Below are 27,902 nucleotides of genomic sequence, written 5' to 3' on the forward strand. Positions count from 1 at the left end.
AAAATCAGCATAATTTTTTTTTTTTTACAAAATGTGTAATAACACTGTGCTTGAGCCAAAAGCAAAGGTGAGGAGCTTATTTGCCTCGGGTAACTCCATTATGTCCGCACCTACCCTCAGTCCATCCACCTGCCTCTGATTATTTGTACCCTCTTGATTTGACCAGTACCTCTGTCACTGTTGAGCAAAGTCTCCAGTTTCCTGAGTATTGACAACAATGTATAGACTAGTTCAGGACTTTCACAGGTGTCTCACCTGTTAGTGAGGAAAGAGATGCCTTGTGTGAACTGTAAATGGCTCATGGTGCTTAATGCACAACTAGCAGTACGACCACTTGAGAGGATGCAGGGGTTGTTAGAGAGCTACATTAGGCTATCATACAATGGATCAATAAGATGGAGTTTCTTCATTTAAAACGACTTCACGTGAAATTATCTAAAGCCTGCAGTGTAATTTCATTTTCTCTGCAAATTTTGGTCTCTTTTAATTCTAAAAAGGAAGCCCATCCTTGATGGCGATTTTAGTTTTAACTCGTCTTATTGTCCTTCATAAACTGTATCAGTAAAACCATAAAGCAGCTAGTCGTCTTCATCAGATGATACCTTCAGTGAAAGAGGCACTGCTGCTGATTTTTCTCGTTCTTTCCCAACTGTCCTCGGGTTATTTCTGCACAGGAGTAGGGATTTCAGATGGGTGAGGTTTCTCCGTCAGAGGAGCACTGTCTCAGCTGGTGCGAGTCCTCCGTGTTAGCCCTTTACTCGCAAGTTCAAGCTCCTGAGTTTGTTTGGTTGTAGATTCAGCCTGGCAGTGTCTAAGCTGGTTTCACTGAGATTGTTTAGCTTAGTCGCGTGAAGGGGATCGATCTGTTGTATACAGGTAGTTATGGTATTTTATTGCAATATGGACTTGGAATTAGATTCTCTGATTGTGCTGCAGTGTATATGAGGGCAACGTGCTCTAAACTTCTTCACCCACTGTCTATCGTTGGTAACAGTGTTCCTCCTGCTACACTAATCATACAACAACTTTTACACTCACTTGGAAACGTGCTCATTTCAGAAGGGTTGACAAAAGAAAGAATCCCAGTCCTTCACTTCCTTGGAATGTGTGTGTGTGTGTGTGTGTGTGTGTGTGTGTGTGAGAGAGAATTTGTGCAAAATATGTATGTAGATATTATGCAGTCAGTAGCAAGAGGCTGGATCTCATTCTTGGACTGGGGATAAAGGATGGCACACTTTGGCAGTGAAAAGTCTTGCCATTTCAAAAAAAAAAGTGAAGCCATCACTGCCAGGGCATTTTTCTAGATACTTCCCTGTCCTCCATCAGCTCAACAGTTGGGGTGGGAGCTGGTGTGGGGTTGGGAGTGGAGTGGCAGGATGGTTGTAGAGGCAGCGTAGCTGTGGAAGACGACACCGGCATGTCCAGGCTCTCCAGGGAGTCCGAGAGGGCTCGGTTGGTCTCGTGTTGGGGACAGAGGACGTAGCGGTTGGGGTGGTGGACCTCCACTGTGGTCACAGAGTCCAGGGCCTTCAGGCAGAGAGGGGACGGCCCTCCAATGGGGTCACGGCCACCAACGGCCCCTAGCTCCATGGAAGACTCGTCCATGTTGACGTACAAGATCTCGTCTGGGTCCTGGGTGTCTGGCAGATCCTCAAGGGCTTTTTCCAGCTCGCAGCGCAGGGCCTCAAATGATGGGCGATCCTTGGGACTCAGCAGCCAGCAGGAGAACATCAGGGCGTAGCTGGAGAGGAGGAAGAAATGGTTATTGTATACTTAATGTTAGCACATTGTTAAATCATGTGAAAAACACTAACACTTCATTAAACAGGTTTAATAACTTACTTTGACACTAATTATAGTGAGTTAATTGTAATTCATTTCTAGCTTAGCATAGCAGGTCTCTTTTTCCCCACAGACTTCCAGATAAGAAATGTATATTTATAATTATATTATTAAGATGTATTATTCTTAAAATAACTGGATTTTTTTCCTGTGAAACTTCTCTTACCAATTATATCGGCCATTTTTTTATCTTCTAATTGTTGTTAAAATAAATTGGTAGGAACTTGCTGAGTGTTGAAGGTGCATGCTTTTGAAATCTATATCTTGGAACCAAAAAGTTCAGTAAGTGTGTTACTGTAAACAATATAAAGCATTATCTAAGCTCCTTGAAAATCAGGTTTTTAGCCTCCAGCCTTGATTGTTTTATGTTGGATTACTTTAAGATCCCAAAGATACTTCATCATCAGCTGAGTGTGTTTTGTGAGGAATGTAAAAGTGAAGGAGCTGACACTCACATGCTGTCCAGACAGTCTGGAGGCTGTTTGAGACGGTTTCCCTGTCTCAAGTAATCATAAATCTCACTGTTTTCGACCCCAGGGTACGGAGTCTGGCCCCGCGTGGCGATCTCCCACATTGTGACTCCAAACGACCACTGAGAGAAAGAGAGAGATGGAGGGAAGGAGCATGACATAGTAAAGAGGGAGAGAGAGGGGATGGGTTAAAGGGTTTTGACATCCTTTAGCTTTTAGACACTTTGCTATACACTACTTAAAACATGAATCTGCACAGGTTAAACACTGGAAATAACAGACAATGTTTTTCTAAGCTTTCTGGACATCCTACTTCTACGCACAAGTTGCTAAAGAATGCACATCCTTTTTAACGCTGACAATGCATGAACACTTTCACATGTGCAATGAAACCAGGGCCCCTCAAGTTTACAGTTTGTAGTCATCAGTGCAGTCAGCTGTTGCTGTTTACATCTGTCATAGATGGTAGTAATGATATGTATGCACAGTATATTCTACTGAAATACATTTAGCTCAATACATCATAGCTATGTCTTCATGAGGCTATTCAACAAGTGCTATTTCTCAGTTTTCAACAGTAAACGCCAGAAAAACGCCAAAGAAATATTTCATTCATAATATAGAAAAGTAACGCACACCAAGGATTGTAGTGAGGTGCTGGGATTAAAACAAGCACACACACACACACACACACACACACACACACACACACACACACACACACACACACACACACACACACAGTGGGTGAACCTACCACGTCACTTTTGGTGGTGTAGACACGATCAGCCAAGCTCTCGATAGCGATCCATTTGACGGGCATCTTTGAGATTCGCCCCTGCCTGTAGTAGTCTCCATTGTAGATCTTCTTGGAGAGGCCAAAGTCGGCCACACATACGTTCATGTTCTCATTCAGCCTGAGGCAGAGAAACCAGCGTGTTACAGCGCTGCATTTTTGGTAAAGGGGCATTTGGGCGGTGGTGTAATGTAAAAAAGTACATTCATTTAAGTGCTGTTATTTACTTTGGATACTTTGTACTTCTACTCCACTATATTTCAGTGGTCAATTTTGTTATTCCACTACTATTTACTTGAAATCAAAAGTTACTAGTTATTTTGCTGCAGATTGAGACCCAAATTATATGATAAGATTATAAAATATGATACATAATAATATTTATTAAATTAGTTTTAGCCTTTTTTGGGCTTCCCCCCTCCCAAATGTTGCTTTGAGCAGTCTCTTAAGTCACTTTTAGTTCTTTTTCCTCTTCAAGAGAAAGAGCAAGTGATAACTAACAGGAACCGAGAGAGTAAAATGTGGAAGCAGAGATTTTGCTTACATGCAGTTGCGAGCGGCGAGGTCTCTGTGGATGAAGTTCTTGTTGCTGAGGTACTCCATCCCTCGGGCAATATCAGTCATAAACTTTACCAGCATTTGAGACGGGAGGTACTGCAGGACAGCACAGAGCAAAAAAAAATGTAGTCACACACAGCTGACATTTATTTTCTGCACAGTAGAGGGCACTAGAGTCCATCTCTTTGAGGACATGTGATCAGCCAGAACTGAGTGCTCCCCGCTCCAAATACTAACGGCCTCCTCCTGTGGGAAGAATAGGGTTCAACACCACTGTTTTTTTGAATGTGTGCCGAACACATGGATGTTTCAACATTTTGTAGGAATCTTGTTTTGATTAGGCTTGTGTTTCTCAACCCTGCTCTTCAGGGACTTACTGCGTATAGCAGTTCTCAATTCCAAAAAAACATCTCATCCATTAATAAGTAAAACTGCAGATACATGTAGCAACAACAGACACATATCTTGTGTTTTCATGATCTCAGAGCGTACGCTCTGCCAATAAGGTGTGGATGGTGACTTACTGTAACAAACACTTTACGTCTATGTTGACCTTTGGATCCTATTTTGCTGACAGACATTCATGTGAACTTATAAACCCCAAACTTTTCATACAGTCTATGCCCTGAACCCATTAAGCTGTTAAATTGTGTGGGACTGTATGCGTGCATATGCATGCATATGCGTGCGGCTGCCTGCGTTTGCACATGTATGTGTTGCTGACTCGCAGCTTTTATTGTTTGAAATCAGACTAACCACAGGAGAGTCTCCCAGCCTTGAGTATAGCAGATAGCTGTGCAGGTCTCCGTGTTTCATATAGGGCAGAATGACCACCGGGGAGGGGTAACCTTCACTCTCCACAGTCTGCAGACACACACCTGTAAAAACACTTCAGATTAGTATATACATATTGAATACATACATGTTCTGTACATCTCAAAAGCGCTCAGTCTTGAATTTGCTACTTAAAGAACGCAATATTTTAAAGGGTTAGTTCACCCAAATTACAAAAAATAAACATTTTCTCACTTACGTTTAGTGGTATTTAGTCATGCACATATTTATGGTTTCATTTGCACAGGTTTTGAGATATTCCGCTCAAACATTTAGTCTTTCCAGTCTCCCTGTTACTTTCAAAAATCATAAAATGCAGTCAATTTGGACTATTTCTTTGATAGAAAGTAGTTCCATTAAAAACAGTTTATAGTAAGGTTTGTAGGGAACCTAAGGAATCCTGAGGAAATTAATGGAGTTAATGTACTTGCATGATTCCTGCACTTTTTGGGGTTGTACCCACATGGTTGAATTTACTTCATCAAGGAAGTTATGTTTTCAGTTCGGTTTGTTTGTCTGTCAGCAGGATTACCAAAAAACTACTGGCCCGATTTTCAAGAAACTTGGTGAAAGGGTGTAGCATGGGCAAAGGAAGAACCCATCACAATTTGGAACCTGTTCAAAGAAACCCACGAATATCAACTAAGTAAGAAAGCATAACCCTTTTTGTAATTTTAATTAGCCGACCCATGACCTGCCTTATGAATCCAGACTCACCTAGAAGCCTCATGACATTGCGGTGGTCAAATTCTTTCATGCAGGCAGCCTCACGGAGAAAATCTTCCATCTCTGAGCGGGTACAGATGGCAACTGGAGAGGACACGATACAGAGGTGAGCCCATGTGCCCGAGTAAGAAATACACGTCAGATGGTGTTTTGGCTCCTGAATTTATAAACTATAATTTAATACATGTTAGCAGTGTTTACCACAAAGTTTGTTTGAACTTCATCGCCACAAGTTGAAACTGGCAGAAATCTCACGTAAGAGGGTGGTGCTGTTTTTCCCAATTTCATCTTTTTCCCTCAACTTTGGAGTTTTTATACAATTGTCTTTACTTTGGCACTACGGTCAACATGGGGTCAACTTTTTCTTCTGTCAATATCTTTTACAAGCTGCACTGGTGTCTGTTTTCTGATCAAAAAAGACATTTTTGCCCCCAGCACTTGTGAATTTCTGACCCGGATTGATGTCCATCAATTGGCCTGTGTTCCCGAGATGAAGGGATTCATTGTGGTAATTCCTGAGTACTTTTACTGTCTACTCACTCTTCATAGTCTTGACAGCAACTTTGAGAGCAGACTCCTCCTGAGTCAGCAGCCCTTCCATCACAGAGCCAAACTCCCCTAAAGAAAGAAATTAAAACACAATCAAACACCCAGATAAGATGCAACAAGATGAAATGTCTTATTAAACAGGGAAGCGTTGATGGCCTCCTGACTTCACAGGGTACAGGGCTAGGAGATTATCACATTGTAAACTGTTAAACTACCCAGGGCCAACACGTATTAGTGTCAGACGGAAATAACTGGAGATAAGTGGAAAGCAAGCATTACTGCTATGGCAGATAAGTCCTCACTATGTACTATGTACATATTACCTCCAGGCTACCCCAGAAATGAGACTGACATAGTTAAAACAGAACAAAACAAAGCAGTACCTTCTCCCAGGGTCTTTCCCAGAGTTAATTTATGTCTGTCCACCATCACATCTTGGAGCTTCTGCTTCAGCTCGTCGCTGATGCCCAGACTGTTCACTGAGGAGGAAAAAATAAGGAATTTTAATGGTGTTTGGGGTGGAAAGCACTTTAATGAACAACACATAAAAGAGAGAAAAACAGCCAGATTGTAAAAACACAATGCACGACACTAAGCCAAAAACAAAGCGTTAATAAACTTGAGTAACAATGGAAATTAGACTGACTGAACTAACTGAACTTGTGTAAAACTCACCAGAATGTTTTTTTAATTAAATCTTCTTAGTCTTCATCTTTTTGTTATTGCAAAAGAATAGGTTTAAAAATGGCCTGAACATTACATTATTTGAATATGTATTAATGTAATAATTGAATCCAGTATTTATTGTTTTTAATGAAGTCCTGTTTCAAAAATACAAAAAACCATTTCTCTAAATGTCAATTATATCTTACAAACTGTCTTTCAAAAGTAGTGAAATTTGAGCCTACACTGCAAACAAAATGTAGGTTCAAATAAAACAAAAAATAAATAAAACCTGAACTAAAACCACCAAACCCAGAAAACCCAAACTTAAGTGCAGCTGAAAATAGAGTCAAAAACTGTACAAAATAAAGACTAATTCAAAATTCCAAACTATATAATAAGTTCTGAATCTGAATCCTGCAAGGGACCCGGTTGGGGAGTTGAGATCAGAGGATCCATCCATCTTAAGATGGTTTAAATATTCCTGACTCCCTTCAGCCAGCTGGCTGTCATTGAGCTGTATGGTGGCGAGCAGACTGCGCTAGACGTTAGCTCTGTTTTCACATCTGGGCCAGAATATGACAAGGCGACGACATGCATCAGAGATCCCCCTCCAGCTGCTGCTACACTATCAATCGCCACGCGTCGAACAACAATGTGCTCAGTCCACAGGCATGTTCCAACACATGTTGGCGTGACAAGCTATTAGCCAATGCATGCAATAAAAAATTGGCCAAATTTTACTGGTCAACATCAGCAGTGTTAATCCAACCCAAATCCCTCCAATCTGACCCCGTCCTTTATTCCCAGCAAGTTTTCCCCCATTCATTCAGACTACACACCTCAATCTCTTTTTCCCCCGAGCTGGTCTCATTTTACTCACTGAATATTATTTTTGTTTTTTCTCTACAGTTTTACCTTTCCCCTGGCCTCTTTGTGGCTGCGGCAAGCTGAGACTTGTGTATTAGGTCTACACAAATATTGCGCATACACTTGGGACAAAAAAAAGTCACGGATTGAATGTGACCCAGCTGTGTGAAATTTGAGGCTGTGTATGCAGGTACGTATCTCTGTCTGCAATCATGAGGACTAACAGGGACTGCTGGCTGGTGAAAGCACACAAACCACTGCCAACCACAGCTTTGTATTCCACCAGTACGAAGTCGTAGCTCCACCTGGACGAGACTTTTTATTCCCAGTTTACTCCCCAAAGGTGATATGACCTCCAGTCAGAGCAGTGACTTTAACTGCTAGCAGTAACTCTTCGTCTGTTGTTACAAGTGTGAAATCTCATTCAGATGAGGGGTACGTCAAGTCACTAGCTCCCTGATGTAATTGTATTCCCTTTCCCACAATGTGCTGTTATCTTGATTTCACCCCCAATGTCCCACCTCCTTCCTCTACTCTGCTCTGTCAGTAAAATGTAGTCAAGTCAAATTTAATTCTGCCATTCACGCCTGATTATACAGGGCACAACATCACCAATGGATTTACTGCACATCTACTTGATATGATTATAAAAAGATACATTGGTTTATAGAGTATAAGGGACACAGTGTTGTTGGGAAGTATGTCAGCTGACACACCAGGGCTGTTTTCACAGCTGTGGGGAATGAATTAACCCGTAGTTGTTTGCATTCCTGCCTTTGATCAACCAAACAAACCAAGGACTTGATTCCTGTCTTGAAATGCGGCAAATAGAACTGTCGATGTGTGTCATTACAGCCAAAGAGTTTCTTCCATCGAACTGTTGAATCTAAGCCCAGGGCATGAGAGAAGATGCTATAATGCAACCTGTTTTGTATCGCATATCCTGGGGACAGAGGCAGGTTTGGGCATGCTGAAAGACTTAGGGACAGTCAGGAGGAAATATAAAGTATCATCATTCTGAGTAACATGCAGGGGCAGAGAGGGGAACTCACATGTTGCTTCTGTAGTCCTGCGGCTGTAGGTGCGGCGAGCGCGATACCTGACAACCAGCTCTCCGCTCTCCATCATGGGTTCAAACGCCTCTCTGTGAATGCATAAACACATCATACAAATCAGGGCAAAACATAATGAGAGGCCTCTGCAGCAGATGCGTAAACACAGCTGAAAACATGGCATTGCTCCATAATTTAGAAGAATGACTGTTGGTCTTTCAAAACAGATGTCTTCTATCCCATCCAGAATGCATGCACAAGTAAGGCAACTAGGTCATGGAGCTGAAAAACACTGGCGATTTTTGGTTTGGCACAGCTATCGAGTCCCTCCCTTCCACCCATGACGAGCGCCAAACAGTTTACGCACCCAAAGCGTGTCTCCTTACGCCGCAGCTTGGCCACATAAACAGCAAAGAGCACAGCTATGGACACGGCACCGGCAATGGCCATCACCACATACCACCAGTGCCAGGAAAAGGCTGGGGGCGATGACGGACCTGAGGGAAGGGGTGTGGACAGAGACAGATGAGGGTTTAGTCATGTGTGGCTTTTAAGGTGAGGAGAGAATTTAGTATGGAGCATGGAACTCATAAAGTGACAAAAAGCAGAGATTATGTATTGATTTATTTTATCAACTGAAGGCAAAGCTGTATAATTATAGTTTCATTTGTCAGCTTACTACTGCTTTACGGAGTGCCACAGTGCACCAAGTGTACAATTGTAAATGGTCAAGTCACTTTCTTTATTCCCTTAATATTACAAATGCTTGGAATGCGACAGAAATAAAAGGTTGTAAAGACTGTCGTTAGTCCCTTGTTAGAAGACAATGTTTACTTATTACATAAATATGCAGACTTATTGTGAGGAAGAATATGTTTCAACAAGCAAATTGACTAAGTGATCTCAGTGCTGCCCTCTATGTTAGTCGAGCAAAAACAATTTGACTTACTAAAAATATGTTCCTTTTTTTCCTCGTTCACAAAACTTCTACTTTGTCTGAGTACTTGCAGTCCCATGAAATGTACTCCCAGCTACCCCCTGTACCCCACGCTACTGCTATTCTTTCACAACCTCCACCCACTGTTTTCAACTTGTCCTCTAATTCACACACCCCCTCCTAACTTTCCTTGCCTCTTTTTATCTGCCATTCTTGTTGTTTGATTTGTCTGTCTGGCTCTATTAGACTAAGCAAACAGAGATGCTACACTGTTCCTGCCTGTTATAAATATTTATGATGCGTCTCCCCCATTCACCCCACCACCCCTCTTCCCCTTTCCCATCTCTCTCTCTCTCTCTCTCTTTCTCTCTCTGAGATCCTTTCTTCTCTTTTTTCTCTTCCTTCCTTTTTTTTCTGAAATACACAGGAAGGAACTTTCAGGCTCACGGAGGAACCCAATGACAGAGAATAAGAAAGAGAAGTCCTGCGCTGAAAAAAGCACCATGAGATCACTTCCACTGTAACTGTGTCATTACATGTCACTCTGATCGGTCACAGTTTGTGCAAAGTATGTACAAAGCCAATCATTACTCACCTCTAAATTCCTCCTTTTCTGGATAAAGTTTAAAAAAAAGCAGAGCTTTGTCAATATCAATATTTTGTCAGAAACAAAACCTAAATCTTTGCAGAAGATTTACATGAAACAACATCTGACACCTTCTAGTAAATTCATTGTGATCATATATAATGCTACTGAAGCTAAAATCAGACTATTCCCTACGAAATGATGCAAAAATAAATCTTAAATAATCTCTTTCAAAGTAGATGCAGTATGTTATTTTTCTTATTTTCACAAGTAATCATAGTAATATACTGTAAGTAACCATAGTAATTTCCACACTTCTTGTCACTCACCAGGAGCAATAAGTGTCAGGGTCTGAGTGGGGGTCCAGGGTCCTGGCCCCGCCCCTGTATAGGCACACACTCGAAAAGACACATTGGACAGGGGGACAGACAGATTAATTGAGAGTTCGGTGTCCAATCCAGTGTCCACAACATACTGTCAACAAAAGAAAAGAGGGAGACGGTCAGTGTCAAGCAGATTTACATTTTCTATAATCTGTCATCAGAAACCATCACAAGTGTGTGTGTTTCCCAGACTGACCTGCTGTGCGGTAGGTGTGCTGTACTCCACCACGTAGCCTTGTAGTTCTCCATTCAGCTTCCCAGGAGGTCCCTCCCACATCACCAGCACTTCAGTCCCGTTTAGCACCGCGCTCACGTTCACAGGTGGGTTTTCTGGCACTGAAACACACAACATAACACAACTTGAAGGTGTTTCACTTCAACTGTAGGGTTGTTGTAAGATTGGGTAAGCATGTAGCTCAGGGTGTGGCGGGCTACATTTTTGGGTATGAATGAGGAGTCGGCAGTGCTGCTGTCACTGTGGGTTTGGTGGCCAGGGGCCAGTGGGTTGGGTGTTAGCCAGGCGTGTGTTGTTTTGACAGCCTCAAGCCTCTAGGTTGTGGATAACTACAACAGCTGGAAGGGGAAGATGTCAGAGAATGTGGAGAATTCAGCTTTATTAGGACAAAAAGGCTAGCTAAGGGCACCACAGACATGGGGCGATTATCTGAGTTCAGAAGCCATGGTTAGACGACCTCAGATGGACACACGCTGAGATCTGTGTCTCCCTCCTTCATGCTGTCCCTCCTCTTCTGTCCATGTCCATTTATGCTTCATTCTCTCGTCTGCCCTTTTTCTTTCCTGGCTCCCTGAAGCAAAGTGAAAAAGGCTGCTGGCAGCAGAAATACCCAGTGGAGAGAAAAAGAGAGCTGAATAAAATGCTACAAATAGTATGCAGTGTGTGTGCGTGTGTGCGTGTGTGAGTGAGAGAGAGAGAGAGAGAGAGAGCGAGAGTGAGGGAGAGAGAGAGAGAGAGATTGATGCTCTGTACAGCACAGAACCTTTTCGCAAGGAGGCGACTGCTTATTTCCTTTGTTGCTGTTTGAGTTAAGGCTCTCTTTGTCTTTGCTTCTCACTCTTACAAAGTCACAAATAACTGGACACCCACACACACCCAAACATGCTCACACCCACCCACACACACACACACACACACACCCACACGCACGCACGCACACACACACACACACACACACACACACACACACACACACACACACACACACACACCAAGTCAGTGTGAGTTTGGGAAACATGGCCCAGCCTATGGATGATGTTATCAGGAAGCGTTTGGCGGATGATTGTTTCCACATGCGGTCCCTGTTCTCCAAGTCAAGTTCGTTCCAGCAGTTCGTCTCCACCTAAGCTCCTTCATCTTTCCGTCTCTCTCTGCCTCCTTCTCCACGTCTTTGTTCCCTAACCCTCCCTTTCTCCTTCCCTCTTTATCTCTTTCTCTCTAGCTGTCTTCCATCCAACATGATTCCATCTCCTCCTTTCCAAGTTTTCTTCTCCCTCGCTAACCTCTCTGTGGCAATGCCTCTCTCTTTTTTTGTCAAGGAGCTATGAGTTTAAGAGAACAGAGATATTAACTGTTGACGTAAAACTCTGTGGAAGAGGGAAAAAAAACAACTGGAGATCCAAAAGGAAAAGCCAAAAACTACATGTGTGCTACTGGTCCCATTTTCTGACATGCAGAAACTACAGAGAAAAAAAAAATCATATTGTTCCTTTGTCTTCCACTTGGCAAGAGGCTGAGAAACAAACACTTTTGAGCCACAATTAGTTCACAACCCAAGAGGTTAACATCTGCATCCATGGCAGACTACTGTTTCACATCCTGTTTCGAGCTGCTATTGAAGAAGCAGTGTCGGATAACCATGCTTGGAAGCATTTAAACATCGTTCAGAGGCAGGCCTGGTTTTCTGTTTCCCTTTCTGTAAACTTCATCTCGTACTCTCAGTCTCTGCGTGGGTCAACACGTGGATGGAAAAGGGTCATCCATAAGCCAAAAAGTATGACGCATAACCCTGGGATCTGGAGTCTGTTCTCCATAAATGAAAACAAACTCAGCACTACATAGGAAACATGTTTCCCAGATCAGTCAAAGCATGAACGTTAGTGTCATCAAAAATGTCACAACGTTTATGGCCATCCACCTCATTTCAACTTTTATGGTGGAACAGACTGTTGTCTGTCTCCAGAAAATGGAGTCTTTCGCATTTTTGCCTGCAGTAGTATTACTAAACATAATTAAATGTGACACGTGTGTGTGTGTGTGTGTGTTGTGCCACGTCGTCATGACTCACTTCCATCAGGACGGTGAGTTTAGGTGTCCCGTAACGCTGGATTAATTCTGGCACTGTCACTTTAGGGGTACAGACAGATGTGTAGAATGGAATCAGGTTGCCTTTTCAGTGTAACAAACTATGCAAAAAGTACACAATAACATTTATCAAGTGTTGCAACACCAGGTCTTAGTCCTTTCATTTTGTTTGTTTTTTGGGGGAAATACATTTCTGGAGTTATTTTGGAATGAGAACGAAACATGCGTTTACAGGATATATATGTATAACATAATCTCTTTGCAGCTTTAGGATTAGAGGGTGACATGGGTCGTCTCGCTTCCTCTCCCACCGATCAGCCTCCCCCTCCTCTCTCTCTTTCTGTTCTCTCATCCTCCGGGGAAAATAGTGGGCTTTGGGAAAATAGCAAAATGAGTGTTTTCTCAAAGCGCCCCTTTCCCTCATTTCCCTGCTCGTCTATGCATTTCTTGCCTTCTCCCACCATCAACCCCTTCTTTTTGTTTTTCTCACAGTGCCGAGCTGTGTGCTCTGGAATGGGGAAATCATAGGTCATCTGAGGTCAAACAAAAGGGGGGAAATGAGAGATGAAGGAGTGAAGTTAAAAGATTGGATTGAGAAAAAAACGTGTTTGCTTGTTTGATGAGGCAAATACATTCCTCAGCGCTGTTTGTAAGATTTGAGGTTGAAAAAGACTGATTGCAACAAAAGGAGAGCAAGTTAGCTCCGTCTACTTGAGTGAAATGGAGGATGGACATGAGAACAAAAAAGAGCTGGCAGGAGAGGAGTCTGTAATGAAGACTCTTACAAATCAAGGAGGAGACAGATGAGCAAATGGGGATGTCTGTGCCAGGATGACACATGTAAAGAGATAGTAAAGCACATATCTGCTCAATGTCTTAATGAAAAACAAATGGAGCAGAAAGAAACGCAAGAAAGACTTCAAGCTCAACAACAGAGCCTCATGCAAGTTTTGTCACAGTCTACAGCGCTGAAACCAAAGGGACAGATGTGGAAAATCTGGCTGAGCTGTGAGCAGTCTACCTCTCCCATTCATTCTCTCACTCCCTTTGACCTCCAATGCCTCCTGAACTTTCTTTGACCACCAGCTGAATCTTATCTTCTGTTTTTCTTTTCATCCTCTGACTCATTAGGACAAGTGCAGAGAGAGCTGAGAGATGAAACAATACTGTCCAAAGGGGCATTACATAATTTGGCAAAACAGAGGATTTTTTTCCACTGTAACAAAACAAAGATTTCTATAACTTTGTTGAATAAAGAACTGAAACTTGAAAATCTTGAATGTAGCAAACGTATCTCAAAAGCACTTTTTGTCCTTCTCCTTTACAGTAACATTTCAAGGAGTGCTACTTCTCTATTTTCCTGTTTATGAGAAATGCTATGCTGAAGTGTTTTCAAATTATGAGCAGCTTCCATTATGGAAAGCCCCCATCATCCCTCCTGTGGCATATCTCTCCTCTTAGTGTACGCTGTTTCCATTCCTATTTATCCAGGGATAGAGACAGCATGAGCTGGCATGGAAAATCCCACCTCAGTTAAAACTCAAACACACAGCAGCCTAGCATTACAGTTTGGACAGAGAGCTGCAATCCTAACTGAAGCCTTTCAGGAGAATTTAACGTCCACCCTCCCTCTCCCCGTCTCCGTCTCCACATACTCTGTCCCTTCAATACCAGTCAGTCTTCTACCTCAAGAGTTTACATTTGAAAGTTGAGTCTGTTAAGGTACAGTGACTGGTGTCTGGTATTCTTCATAAACACAGACGAAAGTTAAAGCGGCACAGGAAGGAATATTATGACCAACTAGTATGTGCACTGTACTACACACTCATTGTTATCATCAAGCTGAAAAGCAGTCGACAGATTAAAACCTGCAATGAAAAAACACTTTTAAAGAAGTATGTGTCCCTTATAATTAAGAGTACCCCTTTTGGGTGTTTCACTGTTGTTCATTAAGCTGTCAAATACTCATGAATGTGACTATTGCACCTCAGGGGCCCCTTTAGGTGACTTTTTGGAGCTAATGTCAGCTTTAATTTGAGGCAAGAAAGACAATAACAAAATACAAATGGAAAAAAAGGCAACAGGCATCTTTCATAATCAACTGGCCTGAGCAATGAAGGGACTTGTCTTAAGTATGTAAAAAACACTAACACAGCTTTGAAATGCAAGTTTTCAAACGCTGTATCATTAAACTTTGCATCTCAAAGAGTTGCAATTTACCACTGAACACCAGAGACATGACCAGGATTTGTTCTTTGGTAAATCCAACTCTGTAAGGCCTTAATTCTAATGGTACCTCCTGGGTATTTATGTGAAAATCGGCAATGGAAATGCAATACTTCATAGTTCAATAAAGTGATTCTTGGTACAGCCCTGAAAAGCTGCTCAATTGTGCCTGCTCATCGCAGTGTAGCATCTGTCTTGTACTGGTTACAGTACACAGCCGGAGTGGGAGGAGACTTGGACTCAGTAGCCAGATAACACAGCCTTAACTTTGACTCACTTCAGAGGAAATGACCCCGCACACACACATCCAGGGTGAAAACAAACATCTCCTCTCTTGGAGGCCTCACCTCCTTCTTTGGTGCGTAGCTCCACCCAGGACGACCAGTCAGATGGGCCCTGGCTGCTGTGACAGGCCACCCTGACAGCATAGAGGCTGTGGGGCTCCAGGTCCCCGATGAGGTGCGAGGCTGGTGGGATGTTCACATTCTGGTTGTGGATCAGCTTATCTGGGCCTTCTGTGAAGGACTCTCCTGAACGTTTGGCCTGGAACAATTCAGATGACAAACCTATATTTGTTACATATCTTATTATGTTTTATCTACCACATTGACACTTTATTATTAAAAAGAAAACTGATAAGAGAGGAGGAGATGGGCAGCCTCGTCCTGCCTTTACATTGGGTTTCAGATTGTGTGGCCAGATTTGGTGGGTAATCTGTTTCATAGCTCTATGGCACAAACATGAAGAGAATGGTTATAGTAGAGGAACTGAAGAATTGATGAAGAAATTGCTTCTAACAGTTTGTTGATAATTTTAAGTAAACTATAGAAACACAAACAAGTGCAGAGTGACGATATGGAAAGTGTCTTAATTAACACTATCAATACCACCTCCATGAGGTAATTGTTATTAATTACCAATATGTTAACTACCAGTAAAACAACTACATATAAAGCAGTTAAATCAATGCTGGAAATAGATGATTACATTTATTTTTGAATGTTGGAAATCAACATTTTATGAAAAAAGTTTGTCTTTTAATATTTAACTTAATGTGTGGCTTGGAGTTGTTCTGCAGGATTTACTTTTCTGTAAAATAATATACAGTATGTTGCAGCTTATACAGATACTTCCTGTCTGTGCATATGCATAGTGTTAAAGTGAATGTGCTAAAATGGTGTAAAATCTGAGTCAGTGCTGTTTTGAACGTGACCCAGGCTCAGTAAGGTGCACTAAAAGCAGAACCAATCAACCAAAAATCACAGGCAGAAACCTGCTGTCTCTGCAAACTCTCCGTGGTAAACACTTTTAAAGAGGAACACACGGCAGGAAATAAATCCTTCATTGCAGCAATTTTAAAACCACATTAAAGTTGCCAGTTTGGACCATTATTCTGGTGAGTTGCTCATTATCAAACGGCTCCTGCAGGCTACTGGCTGCACTTCACAGTGTGTGCTTTACAGTAAGAGGTGAAAATATATATAAAATAATAGACCAAACGAGGGGTGTGTGTGTGTGTGTGTGTGTGTGTGTGTGTGTGTGTAAAGCAGGTTGTGCGCTGCTTTGACTATGAATATGTAGATATAAATATATGAATATTCAGAGATCAAGTAAGTTGCCTGGTGGGAGGTTTTTCCTCATGGCGTGAGTTAGTGGGTGTGATCCCAAAGAACATTAAGTTGCATGAATGAGGACTGCATTAATGTGTGTGTGTGTGTGTGTGTGTGTGTGTGTGTGTGTGTGTGTGTGTGTGTGTGTGAGAGAGTCATTCCTGACTTGATGAATCACAGTCCAGCCTGTAAACAAGTGTGTTTAATCTAATTGTGCAGCTCATCGCTGAGTCACACGCCTGCATTCCCCTTGTATGGCTCAGACCCACAATACCTGCGGTCACTGCCCTTTCCGGTTTTCCTTAACTGATTTTGTTTCTTTCTCACTGTCTTTCTTTGTTTCTTTCTGTCGTTCTTTTTGTCTTTCTTTGTTTTTTCCCCTTCCTTTCTATCTTTCTTTCATTCTCCTTTTTTATGCTTCCTTTGTGGAGCACAGTAACATCTTTCTGCTCTCTACTCTGTAGCTTTTGTCATGTTTCTCTGTGCCACACAATGAACCGTTAAATTCAGATTTTTGCCCCATTCTGCTGAAGCTGGCCCCTCGCCTTGTTCCCCAGTGAGGGGGGGGGGGGCTGAGGCAGAAAGGAGGGGGCAAGAACAGCAAGAGGTATGAGGAGCAGCTTTATTAGAACCAGACGTTTAGGGGTGGTGCTGCACTGCTCCCTTCTCGAGGAGAAAATGTTCCTCCTCTCAGCTAAGAGAGCTGCAATGGCCACAAAGCAGGATAGAGGCAGAGAGACACTGACAGAGAGAGAGAGAGAGAGAGAGAGAGAGAGAGAGAGAGAGAGAGATAGGGAGGGAGTGGTGCTACATAACATGAGTCCAGGAGGCCACTTTCCCAGAGTGAAACCTGATCCACGGGTACATGAATAAAGCAGGGAGGGGTAGAGGATGAGTTAAGAAAAGAAAAGAAAAGCAAGCTCTCTTTTCTTTAAAATTAGGCTCGCAAAAGGTCTGCAGAGTCCCGCAAATAGAGCGAGAGTGATGTATTTGTTTAACATGCAGGTCAAATAGTCAGCAGTGACTAGTTTTCTCAGCTAGTTGTAGTATTCTCTTCTCGCATTTATCTCATGCTGTCTCACCTGAACAGAGCAACGCATTATTGGGTAGTCGCCTCCAAAACCAGGCTGCCATGATATACGGAGACTGGTCGGAGTGGTCTCTAGAGCTCTCAGATTCTGAGGCTGGGATGGGAGAACTAAAGAAAGAAAGAAAGACACAAAAATACATAATAAATAAAGATGTAACAATAAAGAGTTAAACAAATTAAAGTATATCTAAACTGAATGATGACAGAAATGTTTGTGTTTCCACGTTGTGACACCTACCAGTGATGGTACCAGATCCTGAGGTGGCCACACCTTTGCGGTTATGGGCCTCGCAAGAAAAAGTGCTGGTCCTGTTCAAACCTGGACGGAAAAATGAAACAACATGCTCATGTGAAGCGGGAACATTCGGGGGGCTTTTAAAACCAAGAATCCTTGCTCAGCATGCTGACTTGCACATATTGTTGATGCGAGAAAGGGTGTGAAAGTTTAGACTGAAGTGAGAATAATGTGAGGGTAATAGTTTCCATAAGGTAACGGGATCGCTCTGTCAACAGTTTTGTGATTAGTTTCTGAAGTTAGTGTGTGTTTGTTGATGTTAAAGTATACTTTTGAGGGATTGGCCTGCACAATAAACATATACATTCTGGCATTGCATTAAAATCAGACTAGTCATGGTCTTTTAAAAGTTTAAGGTAAAAATGTGTACCCATCCATCCAACCCCTTCTCATCTTGTTAAAATTAGTAACAGTGTGTCTGACTTATCACCCTTAAACCTTTCATTTTTGATTACAGTGCCCCTGTCAGCTTCATATGTATCACATTTTAATGTTGGGCGCAAACATGCATTATACAAAATAAAACTAATACTATCTTTATCAGATTTTTGACAGACGGACACATATTAATAACCTTTTAACTGACTTCAGCTGAAATCCAGCTATGTTGTCTTGACACTGATGCAGAAGATACATCTTATTGAAAATAATCAATGACATAAATAACACATCAATAACACATGCTTGCACAGTGAGAAATGATTCTGTGATCTGCAGATCAAAAGATGTCTCTGTTCAAACTGGCCCACATTTGGTTGAGAATTGAAAGTTATGAATACATTTGGGTTACAACTGTTTCCTGTTAACAACTGTTGTTTCTACAGAAGTTTAACTATTTCTTACTGTTAAATACAGTTAAAACATTGCTATTTGTATTCTGACCTCTACAAATCCTGCAACCAAATTAGGGCCTAGCTGTCTTTTGACCTTTCTAATCACTTTCAGGTTAAGACTGTGTTCTTATACCAGTTTTACACAAATTCTTAACTAGAATGTGGAACTTTACTTCATATCAAAAACCAGAGACTCCTTCTTAAACCTAGGAATATCCTGCCTAAGACCGCATGATTGTGGTTCTTCATGCAGCTTGACATTTTTTGCAGTGTAGTTTTGAGAACAAAGAGAGTGGCCGTGTTGAGGTCCAGGTGTAAAATGCCTGAGCTGCTGCCTTCAAGAGGCTGGGGCTCCTCTGAAGGGTCCAAAGCACAGACACACGCTGACATTCGACAATGAGAATGACTCCTCTCACAAAGTGACTCACAGAGTGCTCACACACTCGAGTCATTCCACAGCACAACACAGGCTCACACACACACACACACACACACACACACACGCTGAAACATGTGACATTCAAGTTTTACCACTGTCATCTAACACCCCGACATTGTCAATCAGCCACAAACTGAGACTCGAACAGAATCACACAGTGTGTGTCGCTCTGCACTGACGGCACCATGCCTCCATTGTGTTGCGGCCGGAAAGAGAACAGGGGGTACGATCCTCGCTGGGTGAAGCGGGGGATTGTGAGATAGGAAAAGGAGGTGAGGGAGGGGTGAGAGATGACCACTGGCTGTGTGGAAGAATGAACTGCTCATCAGGCCATCTCGAAATTGCGCCACTCGCCCCTTCTCGTCTTTCCTTCCCCATCAGCAAACCGCAACACAACATCCCCTGAGCAGCTGGAATGTCATAATCAGTCACTAGGAAGAACCTTTGCGCTCAGGAGCATCACAGTATTGGCCAACAGAGTTAATCTCAGCTGGGAATGACAGAGTATAGTCCCGGTGCTTGGCTGACATATGCAGTGCAATCAGAAGGTATTAACTGTTTCATGTTTTGTTTATGTACTCCAGCATATTGGATTTAGGGCTGCAATTTATGTTATTTTCATTAATAATCTGATAATTTTTTGATTAAAATTTAACAAACATTTAGACTGTAAAATCTTAGTAGTAGTGAAAAATACCCATCGCAAATTCCAAGCGGGAATGTCTTAAAATTGTTCGTTTTGTCTGACCAACAATCAAAATGCAAAGATATTTAATTTGCAAAGATACAAGACAGAGGAAAGTATTAAACCATTGGATCTGAGAAGCTGAAACTAGTGAATGTTTTGGTATTTTTCATGGATGTATGACTTAAACATTTTAGCAAGTATCAGACTTGAAACAATGACAATGAGTTTAAAGTGCTGCCTTTCATCTTTTAAAGGATTTTCTTATCAGTATAAGAGTATGAGACTCTTTTTATACATTGTCCTCCAATTTTAAGTCAATACTGTGGGACTGTGATCCTAAACATACAGCCTATAATAAATATAACTAATAATATAAACTTTTTAGGCCCCATTGTTCTTGAATGTTCTTGACTGTCCAAGTCAGTCGCCTGCTCACAATGCAAGTAAACATGTGCATCAACTTCCGAATATCACTGAAGGCAAAAAGCTCCGAAAACAAGCAAAAAGTCAAGATGGCTACAGTGTAAGCTTGGAAAAGCATCACCAGGAAGGCAAGTCTCTGCTGGTGCCTGTTGGTCGTAGTAGCTACAAATATTATACACTATATTAGAACTTAATTTAAGTTGTATTAACTTGTTCAATTGCTTTCTGCTCCAAAACTGGTGGGCTAGGTATAAGAAGAGCTTTGGTTCCTACACTTTCCATCAGATGTGGATGGAAACTACCCTTAAACATGAAGATGTGTTGGCCTTGATTCGTTAACGGTTGGAGTGTACTTTGTGCCATTTCTCTTTATGGGCCTATTGGAAGATTATTTGTGTTTGGACCTGTGGTCTGCCAGTGCAGCTGTCCATTCCAGAGATGTGAGTGTAAGTTCCCATCAAACGGGCCCTGGTCAGCACCAGTCAGCCTGCTCTGATGAGTCAAACCAGATCCTTCACCCGACCGCTGCCGCGCCTCCTCCCTCTCTCGGTCTGTCTCAGCCTGCTCTTCCTGTCCTCCTACTACAGGACTTAACACTGGCAGGCAGCTGTGGTTTGCATTCAAGCAGCAACAGAACCCTCTTCCTTTCGCTCCTTCTTTCTTTTATCTCCCTATGTGCTCTGTCCATCTATTTATCACCCCCCAATAAGGCCTCTTGTGCCTGGTGCTCTGCCCTAACCCATCAACCACCCAACCACAAGGCACGTCCTCAATGGATCCGCTGGCACTGCGCCAGCCAGCCTGCTCTCTCTGGGGAGAGTGGTTATTTGGTGGTTTTGTTTAAGCCATGGAGGGGGGGATTTAAAAGCCTTTGAAACTATAGAATATAGTTACTGTGTAGCATTTGAAGCAGTACATTATACTTTAAATAGATTCAATTAAAACCAATGATTTTGAAGTGGTCTTGTTTCCAGTCATTTCAAACTTTGCTACTTGGGGCCCAAAGCTGCTGACAGCGACTTGACTAATGTAGTGCTGACTTCAGCAGTCGATTAATCACTAATTTAGATAACTGATTAACTGTTAAACTCTTTTATCAAGCAAAAATGTCCTGGTTCCAGCTTTTCAAATGCTTTATTTTTGTATTTTATCTAATTGTAAACTAAATATATTTGCGTTTTGGACTGAACAAGACATTTGAAGGCACCACCTTGAGCTCTATCAACATGTAAAAGGCATGTTTTTCACATTTTATAGACTAAACAACTAGCAATTGCAGTCCCAGATGGTTTGATTAAACACTGGCCTGTATCAGTGCAAAGTGAGAAAGCCCTTGAGGAGTTGATTGAGGCTGCATGTTTTAATGGATCTGACTAAGCTGTGTACATGTGTGGCCTTGACTGCTGAGCTAACAGAGAGTGAAAGATGATACCTGTGAGGTTGAGTGTGGAGGGTGACAGAGCCACCGGGTCTTTGAGGGAGTTGAGCTGAGCACCGTCCTGCAGCCAGATGACCCTGACTGGCTCTGGAGGTCCGTGGGCCACACAGCTCAGGCTCAGGGATATGTTGGCCACTATAGACATGTGCTGGGGCTCCACAGAGAAATGAGGAAGGCCTGAGAAAGAATGACCAACATTTAGGGTCTCAACTCTTTTTAAAAATCTAAATAAAACTGCAGAGGATTTGTAGCTGTTAGCATACATCAGGGCGCTGAAGATGAACTCACCCTCCAGCTGAATGCTGCCCTCCTCAGACATAGTCTGGTGGCTTTCTGACAGAACAGCACATCGATAGGAGCCCATGTCGGGAAGCTGGACCTTTTCAATACTGTTGTGTGTATAAAAGGGTATGATTGGACCAGTTTCATAGAGATCAAGCAATGACAAACCAAACTGATAAACTAGGCAGAAAGATGCCCAGACCCTGATTACTTCCCTTGCAAATTTGCCATGCAATCATGACAGGATTAAACACGTAAAGCCACAGAGGCACGTGGCGTTTTGCTTGTGTTATACCATTTTTGTCCGACTTAATTTCAAAGTGCTCCACGCTATCTGGAAATCAACAAGGTGACGTAATCCAGCAACAGTTCTGGTTAAGCTAGGTGAAAGGATAAAGTGGAGGAACAGGATATATTACAATCCCAGCAGATGCATGGCTGACATTTTTAGGCCAGGTGTGGCTGCCTCATAACAACTTAACCTTAATTAAATCTCATGCACTGACATGGTCAAAGCAACTAACATGTGTAACAGACAAAACAGCTGCCTACCTGAGCATGCTCATGATTGTCCAACTGTTGCTGCCAGTGTGAACTTGGAACTGGTTGGTGTCTGCGTACTGAAGCGGAACACCATCTCTCAGCCAGACCACATCAGGGGGATCTTCTTCCTCGCCCCCCGTACCCTTCAGGGAGCAATGCATCTTAACAGGTTTGCCCAGCGAAGAGATGACATTATTGGGACTCCGCTCAAACTCCAATTCTTTGATTAAGAGGGAGAAGAATCGAGATTATAGGTTAATTAAAACAACAAAGACTTGAAACTAGTATTTCTGTTTACAACATCATACCCTTTTGAAGAACAATGGCTTATTTTACAACGGCAAGATTTCCTCATGTTATCCTTTCTAAAGTATGCAAGTAGAGCTGGGCAATATATCGATATTATATCGATATCGTGATATGAGACCAGATATCGTCTTAGAGTTTGGATATCGGAATATCGGAATATGGCATAAGTGTTGTCTTTTCCTGGTTTTAAAGGCTGCATTACAGTAAAGTAATTCATCATTCATAAAGTAGTCATTCTCTGAACTCACCAGACTGTTGTAACTGTCTATTATTTGCCTTTACCCACTTAGTCATTATATCCACATTACTGATGATTATTTATCAAACATCTCATTGTGTAAATATTTTGTGAAAGCACTAATAGTCAACACTACAATATCGTTGCGGTATCTAAATCGAAGTATTTGGTCAAAAATATCGTGATATTTGATTTTCTCCATATCGCCCAGCCCAATATGCAAGTATGCAATATCTTAAGTAGTTTTTGACGTTCAAACATTTTTTTTGCCAGCAGTTGACTAACAAAAGAAAGGCATGATACCTTATTCCCTTTAAAAAAATTGTGAATTGTAATATGTTTCCATAATTAAGAAAAAGAAAAGACTCAAAGCATTAAAAACCTTGAGTTATTCATAAGGACTCCTGTGAACACAGGCAACATGGGGTCCCACTTGAAGGCACCATAAAAGTAGGGAAATTAGTTGATGAATGACTAATCTCACTGTTATTATGATTAATTGTTAATTCATTTGATTTTCTGATTAACTGTGTCAGAAAATAGTAAAAATGTCACAGGTTCCCATAGCTCAAGGTGGCATCTTGACATTTGAGAAGCTGGAACCAGCACATTATTTGGTTTAATGAATGACTTAAAGGCTTAATTGATTACATACAGTAAATTACTGTTGACTTGATCAATTAATCAACTCATCTTCTCAACACTAAAAACTTAATTTGGCTGTGTGCTCGTTCTAATGAATGTTAATTTATGCTGGACAGGTTTGACTTTGCCATCCCTGAGATATGATAAGAGCACTCCAATCCAGTTATCTTGTGTCACTAACAGAGGGGCTGACCTGAGAAGGACAGAGCTGATACTGGGACAAAGGCTCCCTGTTAGAGGACGGCTGCTCCTGTTGCTCTGACAGTGTCAGAGCACAGAGAGCTCAACACAAATACTGAAAATATTCAGGGCTGCTCTCAAACAGCAAAAAATGGGCCTGCAGGTCGTCTGCCACTATGTCTGTGAATCTGTTCATCATCCTAAAAATGACGCAGAGAGGATCATCATAAATATGATGAGAATGAACTAGTTCTGCTTTTTCTTACTTTTAAGACATTCAACAGAAATGAAAGTTATTCCGGATAATACTGAGGGCAAGGCATGCATGCTCTGTCAAAGATAAAAGAATGGCCTTGATCAAGAGTTAAAACACATTTGGCAAGGACACATACAATGGGCATAGATCTCTCCTGCAGGAATCTTTCTTCTACAGCATCAAATTAAAAATGCAGAGCATCTATATAGCAATGCTTTCCCTAACTACTCCTTGTCTTGATAAAATAGACAATAGATAAAAACAATATATGCAAACTTGGCCTATGTTCTTGATCTTCAGGAGAAGAATAAATCACTCTTGTTTCACTGAGTGATGCCTGAAAAGATTTTCTCAAGCTTGTCAACCCGCCCTCCTAGTCTGTTTCATGGCCAAACTTCAACCTCTGACCCCTTCTCTGTGACCCCAGAAGACTCCACTGCAACCCATCTCACGCTAACACACACATAATTCAGCTACTGAAAACAGACATGTGATGTAAATAGCACACTTAGGCAGCACTTATTTTACTCAAAAGTAGGGCTGCACAATATATCCATTTTTTTTATCGTCATTGCAATATCAACAGGCGCAATATACATATCGCGAAAGGCTGCGACATATCGCGATAGAGATTTTTTGTTAGTTTAAAGAAAATATCAGTAGAAAACTGCACTTTAAAAAGAAACTGTCATTCTTTTTTTAGTGGTGCCTTTTATATTCCATGTTCAATTTGTTCAATAAAAGAATGTCCAAAATGATTTCCTTTCGTTAGTTCTAAATTCAACAAGCAATGTGTTGTATTGTAGCAGAATACTGAAAGCAGCAGAAATGCAGAACTGAGTACACTTTAATAACTGTTTATTTATTGCAAGTAATATCATTATCGTGATAGTCAACAACGTTATCGCATATTTTCCTCATATTGTGCAGCCCTACTCATGAGTAGAACAGGCCCTTGATTCTGTAAATGTGCACGTACACACACACACACACACACACACACACACACACACACACACACAGCATTGAAAAAGCTTGTTCTGGGAGTGTGCAATAAATGAAGGGGCCCGCTGAGTCTCTGCCTCACTGCCTTTCTGTCTCTGTGTGCTTTTTGGCATTAAAAGTCATTCCTCCCTTTATTTTTAAGCTTGGCTGAGCTCTTTCAAGAATCTGCATGGCCCTGACTTTGTTTTTTTTTTCAGTGCCGTATTGAACAAAAACAGCCCTATTTTTTTTCTCCGCTTCTGAGTGCTGCATTCATAAAATAATAAGTTCGTAAACCTTTGATGAGAATGCAGAGGTAGATGGAGAGAGCAGGCTGAGGTTATACTTTGTGTGTGTGTGTGTGTGTGTGTGTGTGTGTGTGTGTGTGTGTGTGTGTGTGTGTGTGTGTGTGTGTGTGTATGTGTGGCCTGTCTCCAGTGATTCATTTGTGCTTAACTACTCCATCTTTTCCCTTTTGTCCCCTGAATTCCCTCGAGGTCCCACTTTTTTTTTTCATGATCTCCCTCTTTCCACCCTGTCTCTACTTCTACTCTCTCTCTCATAGACAATGTTCAGATGTTAATTGTCAGTGGGCATGCACATACCAAAAATACCCGACACAGTCCAGGCATTTATCCTCCTCTGACTCCCTCCTTTATCTTTCTGGCTTTTTTTACGCTACATAATTCAGCCCCTCCATTCACAGCAGAGCCTTTGCCCTTTTCTCATTTAGCCTCCTTTTCATGCCATTCTTTGGATTCATCGCTACACATTTTGCCACCCCTCCCAACTCTTTCCCCTCCACTCTTGCCCCCTTACCCCATCCATCATTTTGATTTCTTGAGTCTGAGTCAGACAGGCTCTGACTCACAAACCAAAGCATTCGCCCCTCTGAACCCCTCCTGATTCCTCACATCTCCTCACTTCTGGGACACTGCCATCCCCTACATCCAAATAGGAACCGAGACATCAGGAAAAATTATCTTTAAAAGTCTGAGCTTATAAATCACAACAGTGAGCAGCTAGTAATCTCTGTCCCTCCTGGTCACACATCTGCTGAGGGCAGAGGTACAGCACCCAGAGAGACAGCGTGACCATAATGGTCAAAACACATGAGCTGACAGGTGGAGGCCCCTGGAGGGAGTAGCTGATGGGTTTCAAAATGTTAGCAGTGAAGTTGATTGTTAGAACAGATAAGGACTTCTGAATGATGGTTGGCTGACCACTATAATGTAAAATGACCTGGCATGTAAACAACAGGAGTCAACAGTCTGGGTTTCACCTTTGTACAGAACAAAACAGCTGGTTTCTCTCTATGTTGCTCTGTATTATGCTTGTGAACTGAGTTCGTAGTGTTGCTGATTCTCACACACTTCCCAGCAGGATTTATTTTTAGCCCTTGCCCTTTCCTTGCCTGGAATACATCTCCCAAAATTCCACAGTATTCTAAAAATGCCACAAGTGGTGAGTATCCAGTCTGGATACCTGTTTTTTCCCCCCATGCAGGCAGAGTTCAAATAATGCAGTTCAAAGTTGCTATGCTACACCTGATCCTCCATCACCTTTTACCTGTTGTCACTGAATCAACATCAGCAGAATACAAGTCACTTTGAGTACAAGCCTGAGTTAACCAATCAAACTAATCTTGTACTTGTTTTCTGTGATCTTTGTTTTAAAAGGCTTTATGAGTGTAGTGAATTCCTTCATGTTGGCCAGATGTTGGACTCACTAGCAGCTGTGGTTGCACACGCCACCCCAAAGCAAATTAATGTAATGAGTTAGGAGCAGAACTGTGTCTGGGCTAATTGCTCATTACAATGTTTTTCTTCCCACTGACGCTGACAAATAACAGTTTGGATAAAAGACTGCTGCTGTTGCTCGGTTGCTGTTAAACCTTACCTGTCAGTATGCCGGCGGTTACTGGCCTCCAAACAGAAAAAAAGACGGTGACGATGAAAAACGACCATTTAGACCCGCTCATGGTTTTTCTTGAAAGGAGATCACCTCTGAAAATGTGCTTCATAAGAAGAGCAGTCATCTTGGGAACACCACCGGACTCCATCACCGCATCTCAACAGCTCCAAAGATCCAAAGTTGTACGGTGAAAAAGTGTTTCTGACTCCGATAGATGCTGAAAGTGTGATTATCCACAGATGAGACCAAAGTAAACCGGAACCCTTCGTTTCTGTTCCCCTTTTTTTTTTTTTTTGACTAGACAGAGTGAAAAAAATAAATATTCTCCGCTCTGCTTAAAAGTCTTGTTGCTTTTCTCCTTAAACGCTGTTGTTTTGGTTGATCCCAATACCACCAAAACGCGCAGAAAAGGCGCACCAAACTTTACGGCCGCGGATTAATTGTCCAAGTCTATTTCTAGCAACTGAGGGAGTATTTTAAACCAGTGTTTCCTGCAGCCTTTCGTCAAAAGTCTCTCTCCTGCCCACCGGTTCCCTCAGACTCCCTCAGACATTCCCCTGGCTTTTTCTTTTCCCTCTCCCCCTTCAAACAGGATTCAAATTCCTCAACTCAAGTTCTTTCCACCCTCCTCCTCCTCCTCCTCCTCCTCCTCCTGAGTCTCCCTCCTTTTCTCAGAGGATGTGAGAAGCACTGTGACATGCTGATTGTCTTCAATCCCCCATTCGCTTTTTAATTACACACGGATCCCCAGAAGTTGTAAATAGCCCAGTAAATCACCCGTTTCCCGCAGGAAACAAAGTATATCTGTGTCAGTCTGTGGCAAAGACAGACCTGCGCACTGCCCATGTGTGTATCAACAACATTATAGGTAGGCCTATAAATTAGTGTGTTTACTTATGAATAAATGAGACACAGTGAGTTCA

The 27,902-nt window shown here is 42.0% G+C and overlaps 1 protein-coding gene across 2 annotated transcripts; it reads right to left on the reverse strand.

Annotated features, from left to right (window-relative positions):
* Nucleotides 1-497: 497 nt before the first annotated feature.
* Nucleotides 498-27,570, reverse strand: axl (AXL receptor tyrosine kinase). Of its 2 annotated transcripts, XM_078246932.1 has the most exons (20): nucleotides 26,965-27,570; nucleotides 22,463-22,673; nucleotides 21,917-22,017; nucleotides 21,623-21,805; nucleotides 17,751-17,831; nucleotides 17,505-17,620; nucleotides 15,160-15,355; nucleotides 10,463-10,602; nucleotides 10,213-10,357; nucleotides 9,893-9,910; nucleotides 8,728-8,857; nucleotides 8,361-8,452; nucleotides 6,159-6,254; nucleotides 5,767-5,844; nucleotides 5,218-5,310; nucleotides 4,423-4,544; nucleotides 3,653-3,762; nucleotides 3,070-3,229; nucleotides 2,298-2,434; nucleotides 498-1,741 (listed from the first exon to the last, which is right to left on the reverse strand). In XM_078246932.1, the coding sequence occupies exons 1-20, from the start codon at nucleotides 27,125-27,127 to the stop codon at nucleotides 1,282-1,284; spliced, it is 2,832 nt and encodes a 943-aa protein (XP_078103058.1). In that variant the 5' UTR covers nucleotides 27,128-27,570; the 3' UTR covers nucleotides 498-1,281. The 2 variants fall into 2 exon arrangements, with proteins under 2 accessions (XP_078103058.1, XP_078103059.1); XM_078246933.1 differs by lacking the exon at nucleotides 9,893-9,910.
* Nucleotides 27,571-27,902: the final 332 nt, after the last annotated feature.

This window comes from Sander vitreus, chromosome 3, assembly GCF_031162955.1.
Source record: "Sander vitreus isolate 19-12246 chromosome 3, sanVit1, whole genome shotgun sequence".
In the NCBI taxonomy this organism is placed as follows: Eukaryota; Metazoa; Chordata; class Actinopteri; order Perciformes; family Percidae; genus Sander; species Sander vitreus.